Source organism: Scophthalmus maximus, chromosome 5, assembly GCF_022379125.1.
Source record: "Scophthalmus maximus strain ysfricsl-2021 chromosome 5, ASM2237912v1, whole genome shotgun sequence".
Classification (NCBI taxonomy): Eukaryota; Metazoa; Chordata; class Actinopteri; order Pleuronectiformes; family Scophthalmidae; genus Scophthalmus; species Scophthalmus maximus.
The window spans coordinates 13,061,723-13,069,808 of NC_061519.1; the positions used below are offsets into that span (position 1 = coordinate 13,061,723).

Consider the following 8,086-nt stretch of genomic DNA (forward strand, 5'->3'; position numbering starts at 1 on the left):
TGTCAGTGAAGACTGAAGAGCATCTCAAAAAGTCTTTATTCACGCCCAAAACTACAGTACTAGCATTAAGTGTTGAGATTTTCAACCCTTGATTAAAAATATATGAATCACATATCATCATTATCGACATAGTTTAATTTAGGTTAAAAACTCACGTCTTTATGAATCATTCATCTCCTCTCTTGGTTTGCTCCAACACGACCTTGTGTCCTTTAGTTTGACCACTTGATGAATGTTGCTTTGGTAGAAATACTGTTTTGTTCAATGATTTATATTTTTTAGCAAATAAAAGGTAACTCATAATAACTCAAAGGTTAATCAGCGGGAGTGTGCTGTTTGCACTTCAAGTAAAAATAGCGGCCTTTGACTTGCAAAGATGTTGAGTTATCTCTGAGTACATTTGTGTTTGCCTTTGTGTAGTTATTGTGTTTGAGCAGCTCACTCGTGGTTTACCACAAGGCGGAGCTCTCTGCTGCAGAATCACTGCACATTGTGTGTGTTTGTGTGTGTGTGTGCGTGTGTGTGTTGGTGTGTGTCTGTGTGTGTGTGTGTGTGTGTGTGTGTGTGGCAGCTGTCTATTAGTAGTGAAGATAAAACCATAGATAAAATCATTTAGTGGGTGCATGTGCTGGTGGGATTCTCTGTAATTCTTCTACATGGACAAGGTGATTGAACACTGGTGGGGATAACGTCTTTGAGAAGTGTTTTTCATGATCAGGCGGACGAGACTTGTGTGAGCAGACGTGTTGTGACAGGAGCCGGTGGTCTGAGGTATGTCTTTCAGTAGACACTCCCCTGCTTTCTACCTCCCTGTTTAAACTTTTTCTTCCCTGAGGCAACACATTTCTGCAGAAATGACTGCTACATGTTGAACAATGTTTTAAATTGTCTTTGTGCTGATTATTTCAAGATAAGCCTTTTTTTTCTGCTTTTAAAGAAATCAGGCAACTTTTTCCAAGTTGCCTTCTCAAGAAATGGTGATGCTTGTATTGATGTTTTAAACCAGGAATGAAAAAATATATATTTGTAATGTTTTTTCTACATTTTGTATTTGTGTGAGGATTTGCTAATAAAACAATATAGATGGATTGTATTCACAGATCCCCTCCTTCCTCATGATGATGATCACGCTGTGGCTTGGCTCTTGCACTGGGGGCAGGTGCTGTTTTGGAGGTGGGCAGGGGAATTTATCCCCCCCAACACACACACACACACACACACACACACACACACACACACATACACACACATACACACACACACACACACACGCCTGTCCACACTCACATGCTGATCCTTACCTTTGGTCAGCTCTCACACAGGGCATGACTGCTCTCTCTCTCTCTCTCTCTCTCTCTCTCTCTCTCTCTCTCTCTCTCTCTCTCTCTCTCTCTCCATCTCTTATCTATCATGTCCCTATTTCAAAGTATTCTTGGTCCTTATTTGTTCTTATTTGTTTTTGAAAATTACATAATATATTCTCTGATGCATTTTTTCAATTCAAAGACACAACTCCATTAAAGCTATCTCAATCTAATAAATAACTTATTTTTCTCTACCGTTTAGCTGCTGCCCTAAGGGGGTTTGTTGTGAATGAGCCTCGCCCTGTTTCTTTAATCAAGTAAGTGTGGCACATAAAAAAACACTAAATATATAAAACCATGCGACCATGGGGGAGTGTAACAAGTATTTTATTTTACATGTGATTAAATAATAACGAAGCCTCCAAACAAAGCAAAGTAACAAAAGATAGTACAAAAAATAAAATGGGTATTAGCTGTGAAGACTTTCAAAACTTTAAATTCCAAAAATAATTATGTTGTTAAATACTTCAAATACATTCTAATACATTTTGTTGTACTTGAGTTTAAAACGTTCAATTTCAAGTAACATTTGCTATTTCTAATTTACTGCTGCTGTCATCTGCTGATCCATTGTTCATATGTGAAGGTCCAGTGTCCAAACATTTCTTTTATCACAAAATGTTTCCATATATCACTATATGCAGTTTGTCATATGGTCCAACACATTTTTTTCCCCCAACAACCATAAACATGTACACCAATTACAACACCTGCAAATACACATGCTGCGTAACACTCTTGCATGAGCAGAAGCTGGAAGGACTGATGGTCCCTCTAGACGTAGTCCCGGCCCGTCTGGCCGGCAGAGTGGGTCGGTGGGTAGCGCGGAGATTTCCCTGAGTCTTTGGTGGGGCAGCTGCAGCAGAGGAAGCCCCCTCCTACAATGGTGAGACATGCAGCGCCCCATCCAACAAACAGAGCACTTCCAAATTCATACCTGTCAACGATACACACATTACATTGATCATCCTGTGGACAATTTTCTTTTTTATTACCAACGTTCTTACAATTCTTCAACTGATCACGTCATATTCAATTAATCCCAATTCACAACATTAGTTTTCAGATATTGTAATGATTGATTTCAAGTCATGAATTAGATGAATGGAAAAAAGTTTGCTTGAAAAAGAAAGAAACAGTCTGATGTTATGTGAAATATGCTTTGACTACTGTGAGTTAGAGGAGAAGATTGATACCACCGTCACATCTTCACACTAAATATGAAGCTACTGTCAGCAGGTGGTTAGTTCAGCTTTGCATACGCATCGGAAACAGTTGGTAACAGTTTCAAAATGTGTAAGAAAGAAAAAGTGTAAAAATCAACTCGAGACAAGTTGTGATTTAACATGAAGTAACCATATTGTATTTTTTGTTCTTTCTTTTTTCTTTTTCTTTTATTTGTGATGTTTTGGACTATATGTCTTGTGTCAAGCCTGTGCTATGATAACTGGCTTGCAGGCCATAGCTTCAAATGTACTTCAAATTTTCCAAAATGTCAAACTGTTGAATGACAAACCAAATGCTTGGTCTGGCAGGAGAACAACAACAGGGTGTCAGTACCCTGCGTCATTACACACTGCAGACATACCTATTGAAACAGATACTCACCTTGAATTAGTGGGAGTGAACGGGTTGTAAAAGTCCTGTGCTATTCTGTGGCCGTACCAGGACGTCCCCACCAGAGCAAGGAGACCTGGAGAACCAACAGGCGGAGAAACTTAATGTTGTTGCATTACACAGGTTAAAACATGCACAAGTGTGTTATCTGTAACCTCAATGAAAAACAAAAACACATTCACAGCAAGTCAAATCCTGTGTGTGTGTGGGTGGGTGTGTGCGTGTGTGTGTAGCACTTTGAGATTGCTTTTAGCAATGCAAAGTGCTCTATAAATTAAATTCATTGTGTGTGCACTGAATGAATTCTGACCGGCAATGATGAAGATGACCCCTCCAGCCAGCGCCACCTTGTCCTTCTGCTCCGGTTGTTCTCCCATACAGGTGGTGCACTTCATGCCCACCGTCGCCACCAAGATGGCGATGAGGCACAAGACGATGGAGCTCAGCATCAGCCCCCTCGTGCCCAGTACAATCCCTGGAGACAAAGACGCGGCATGTGATCAGTTGATTTTTCAGTTCCAGGCTTTGTTTTTTTTGTGGCTTTGACTTTTGACCTCAAAGCAGTTGACTGCTCTTCCTACTCATGTTCAAATCTCGCCAGGATTTTGTCTCAAGTTGGCTAAACATCTCATCATTGAATTTCACTGTACATCCTCTTGTTTTCCAAAGGGACAAAACAGGCGGGAGCGCGGACAGCATGAGTCACATCCAGCTGAGGCGTTGAAAAAACATTCCTTCAGGACTATTTTAATCTGATGAAGCGGGCATCACTGGTCTTTGTCGATATAGGAGTTTAAAACAATTGATTATCACAGATTTACATTTGAAATTGAACACTGTGCGCAGCTTCTATTCCTTTTGAGTGGATTTCAATGGGAAGAGAAGTTTCTTTTTGATGAGGCAGCTGCAGGTATTTGACTGACATGTCTCTGCATGTTCACGCAGAGAAAAGGGCCTTTGTAGGAAGGTTTGAATGACCAGAGAGATTTGCATGATTTAAACTGGTGTGAAAATGTGAGGAATTAATCATTTCAATTCCATCAACAACTAAATAAAACAAACCTAATATTGTTTAAGTAGCCTAATAGATGGCTCATGGTCCTTTACAACTCTTCTCACACCCATATATTTGCGAAAGAAGAAGTTGATTTTGGACACAGTGTAATTTGTGATGTCAGCGTGCTCGGACAAAGACGTCCCGATGTGCTCGATAGTTGATATTAATAAGGGAATCCTATGAACAGTGTAATGAAAACATGATGTAAAACAATGTTACCTGGCAGCTGGAGAAGTGAGTCATATTCTTTACACTGCATCTGACCCGTGCTCTGATATGCACAGGACTTCCACAGTCCCTCGTACAGCGCCTGGGCTGTGATGATGTTGTCTCCCGCGTAGGACGAAGCTTTCCACTCCACCATGCCTGTGGACGCTATCGAGCCAATGAAGCCCAGGAAAGCCAGTGTGAAGCCCAGGAGCTGTATTCCTGCGTTGGCCATCGTTTAACTTCAGAAATGGAAAAAGTGTGGCGGGAAAAAAAGGAAAAAGGAAAATTTCCTGTAGTTATGTGGAGACAGACAAAATTGCAAAACTCCCTTGAAGCAGATCCCGGTGGTTTTGAGTGGTAGATGTGATCCTGGACAATGGTGTCTACCTGTGCATCCTGATGGGAACAACCTGAAGGTGAGTGAGCATCTAGGAATGCAGTCACCTCTGGCTGAAGTTGAGAGGAGGAGGACGCCACCCAATGGACGTGACGCTCCCCTGCAGAAACTGAAATGACTCCCAGACCTCAGACCAACATTTTATTGAAAATGCAAAGCTACACACAGAATACTCATTCATAATAAAACAACACGGCTGCGTGGATTTACCATTTTCTGTACATTTAAAGTGTGTTCTGTATTTTGGAATCACTGCCCCTCAGACCAGGCTTTCAAACACCAAATTCAAAACATGGTTCATGAGGAACGAAAATCTTTTCCTCATAAGTCCTGTGTCTTTGTGTTCCACTGTATGAGAATGTGCAGATATTTTTTTATACGACTCTGTGTTAACTACTCTGCTACTACTTCCACTACTCTTTCGTATATAACCCAAAAGACAATCAGGTTAAATAAAATATATATAAATGAAGAATTATTAGCAGTTGTTGTAGATGGACATGAAAAAAGAACAAATCACCAGGAAGAGTGATTTTGGATATTTGCTCTGTTTACTGTAAACGGTGATTCAACACTAACAGACCTTTGCTGTAACTAATATTAAAAGACAGAAATGCTTTTTTCTTCCACGTGTTGTATATTACAGCAACAAATAAAATCCGTAATATTCTTCTCTGTGACACTACAGATTTTTGGGGATTTCAGGGTTTTCTATTTTATGTGTGTGTGTGTGTGTGTGTGTGTGTGGGCAGACTCTGGCCACCGACCAAAGGTTTCGTCTTGCCTAACTCTGGCTTGTCATCGTTTGCCCTTTGTGTCAGCTTGCTTGTAGATCCACAAGGAGATCTGACTCAAGGCTGCGCGATCCCCGTAACCCGGAGGTATGTCATGTTATTTCATTCATTCAAACGGACAGTTGTTCATCGAAATGAACGTTACTCATTCTCCTCTCTGTGACTAAACGTCAGCTGAAACGTGAGTGTGCAGCACGCAGATGCTCGTTTAGAGACAATATGTTTGGTTCCCTGTTAATTCATACAAGCTCTGTTCATGTCTTCACAGTGGAACATGGACAAAGAATTGGGTGTGACTCTGCTGCTGGTGCTGCTTCTCTGTCACAAAGGCAACACAGAGTTGCAAAGCTCTTGTCCTTACAGATGCCAGTGTTTCACTCCGGTTCAAGTACTGTGCGCAGATGAACGGATGACCTATTTGCCCAGTAACATGTCCAAGCAGGTCACGGACTTTATAGTAATGACATCAGCCTTGGCGCACCTGTACCCTCGCACTTTAGAGGAGAGCCCCCAACTCAGCAAGCTTGTCTTCTTAAACAACGTGCTGCGGAGTGTTCACTCTCAGGCTTTCCAAAATCTGACTGAGCTGAGGGAGCTGGAGATCAGTGGAAACCCCTGGCTGGAGCATTTACTCCCGGGAACTTTTTCAAATCAGACACACTTGACAAAACTGCTGCTCAACTTCAACAGACTCAAGGTGGTGCTGCCCGGCATGTTCGACTCCCTGAAACAACTAGAAACTCTGCAGATGAAGGGGAACTTCCTATCCGACCTGCCTTCATCTCTTTTTCTGAACCTCCAAAACCTGAAAGTCCTGGACTTGTCACAGAATAAGCTTGAAGAAGTGACAAGAGAGACATTTTCTGGTCTGGCGAGGCTCGAGGTCCTGAAAATGAACAACAACCTCATTAGCAATCTTACGTCTGACACATTCCACAATATCTGTCAGCTCACAGAGCTTCACCTGGAAGGAAGTAGGATATCAGAACTCACTGATGGCATTTTCTCTGTGCTAACAAAGCTTAATGTGCTGAACCTCCGTGGAAACCTTCTTACGACCTTCAGCGATGAAGTGTTTGGATTCAAGGCCTCAAATCTGAAGGAGTTGAACCTCAAAGGCAACAGACTGACCGAGCTGTCCTCTCTCAGCCGCCTGACGTCTCTTACCCACGTTATCTTGTCGTCCAACCAGCTCTCCAACCTTCCCGAAGACATTTTTAGAAATATTTCCCTGCTGGAGAATCTGGATCTCTCTGAAAACCAGCTCACGTTTCTGCCTGAAAGAATCTTCCATGATCTGCTTGGTTTAACATCAATCGACCTCCACAAGAACAATCTGAGCAGGGTGCACCCAAAACTGTTTGAGGACCAGTTGCTCGTTCAACAACTCTACTTGTCTGACAACCAGCTGGAATCTCTCCCGCTGGGCCTCTTGGACGTTTTTCTCACCCAGAACATGGTGAGGCTTCACGGAAACCCCTGGAAGTGTGACTGCCACATATCGTACCTACACGACTGGGTGCTGAGAAACAGCCAAAACATAGACATGCTGGACCTCATGCTCTGCGAGAGCCCCGGCTTTTTAAAAAGACGAACAGTCGTGTCCGTCGACAGAGACCAGCTTGTGTGTCAGGTGTCTGCAGATGAGATGCCTGATCTCAGCAGCTGTAGCCTACAAGCATCCAATGACACCATGATTGTCAAATGTAAAGTGGATAAATGTTCCCCCCTCTCGGTGAAGGTGCAGTTTCAGGAGGAGGACGGCAATATTAAGGAGCACATTGTGAAAAATGAGCCTCAACATTCTCAATGCAGCAATCACACAAGGATCGAGAGCCCCATTCCGTGAATGTCCCTGTTATTGAGATTCTGTGTCCAAATACTGAATGACCTCGTACATTTGCTGTTTCTTTATACTAAAAGTCACAATATACAGTATGTTCTGACCGTCAACAATGTCAACAAACCTCTGACTAAGCAGCTGATAACCAGCAAACTGCTGGATGATAAGAAGGGTGCATGAACCCTCTTCTGGTAAAGTTCAAAGTTCAACCCAATACTTTTGAACATCTGAAAAGTACTATGAGAAACGTGTATTGTGTTTTGACTGTGGTGCATTTGATCTCCGGGCCTCCAGTTCTCCGCTTCATATTATTCAGTCTGCATACATTCGAGCTTCTTCGCTAAACCTACAGCTGGAGACAAAAGTCAAAAAGAAAAAAAAGAACAACAAGTGCAGAATAGGGGATGATTGTTTTCATATGTCCATAATGTCCATTCACAGTATTTTGTGGTTCTACAAAATATTGGAAAATAAACAGGAACAACTGTTCATGTAATAAAATATATCATTTTCCTCATCAAGACATTTATATGTGCATGTGCATTTTGAAAAGGCAATTTCAAGTAAAATCATGACCTGCAAAATAACCTGTGAATAAAGTTGTCATAAAATATAATGCAGTATGACATATAACATCTCCCTTTGAAATCTAGTGAAGTAGAAGTATAAAGTAGCATACAAATGCATTCAGTTATGGTTTTTCAGTAAATATACGTAGTTACATTTCAGTATCAGTATTTCGGTATATCCTATCTGTCATCTTGTGGTTTCATAAAATGGAATTGAGACCAACCAGTCCTCTTT

General features: G+C 41.7%; 2 protein-coding genes and 1 long non-coding RNA gene across 3 annotated transcripts; 2 read left to right on the forward strand and 1 right to left on the reverse strand.

Annotated features, from left to right (window-relative positions):
• The first annotated feature begins 560 nt into the window (after positions 1 to 560).
• Positions 561 to 1,700, forward strand: LOC118311503. Its single transcript, XR_004794003.2, has 3 exons — positions 561 to 771; positions 1,084 to 1,173; positions 1,567 to 1,700. It is a non-coding gene; the product is annotated as an uncharacterized LOC118311503 (long non-coding RNA).
• Positions 1,676 to 4,649, reverse strand: cldn1 (claudin 1). The gene is made up of 4 exons (XM_035635429.2): positions 4,258 to 4,649; positions 3,292 to 3,456; positions 2,973 to 3,057; positions 1,676 to 2,301 (listed from the first exon to the last, which is right to left on the reverse strand). The coding sequence occupies exons 1-4, from the start codon at positions 4,478 to 4,480 to the stop codon at positions 2,139 to 2,141; spliced, it is 636 nt and encodes a 211-aa protein (XP_035491322.1). The 5' UTR covers positions 4,481 to 4,649; the 3' UTR covers positions 1,676 to 2,138.
• A 182-nt stretch (positions 4,650 to 4,831) lies between these two features.
• Positions 4,832 to 7,803, forward strand: zgc:153913 (carboxypeptidase N subunit 2). Its single transcript, XM_035635428.2, has 2 exons — positions 4,832 to 5,526; positions 5,708 to 7,803. Exon 2 carries the CDS (start codon positions 5,714 to 5,716, stop codon positions 7,286 to 7,288), a length of 1,575 nt encoding a protein of 524 aa, XP_035491321.2. The 5' UTR covers positions 4,832 to 5,526; positions 5,708 to 5,713; the 3' UTR covers positions 7,289 to 7,803.
• Positions 7,804 to 8,086: the final 283 nt, after the last annotated feature.

What these genes read in the sequence shown, in the direction of transcription:
- cldn1 (XM_035635429.2), bottom strand. Translation starts at nt 4,480, where the DNA reads ATGGCCAACGCAGGAATACAGCTCCTGGGCTTCACACTGGCTTTCCTG. An exon ending in GGTCATCTTCATCATTGCCG is followed by an intron (nt 3,058 to 3,291) that starts GTCAGAATTCAT and finishes TTGGTTCTCCAG; the next exon opens with GTCTCCTTGCTCTGGTGGGG. An exon ending in TTCACTCCCACTAATTCAAG is followed by an intron (nt 2,302 to 2,972) that starts GTGAGTATCTGT and finishes TATCGTTGACAG; the next exon opens with GTATGAATTTGGAAGTGCTC.
- zgc:153913 (XM_035635428.2), top strand. Translation starts at nt 5,714, where the DNA reads ATGGACAAAGAATTGGGTGTGACTCTGCTGCTGGTGCTGCTTCTCTGT.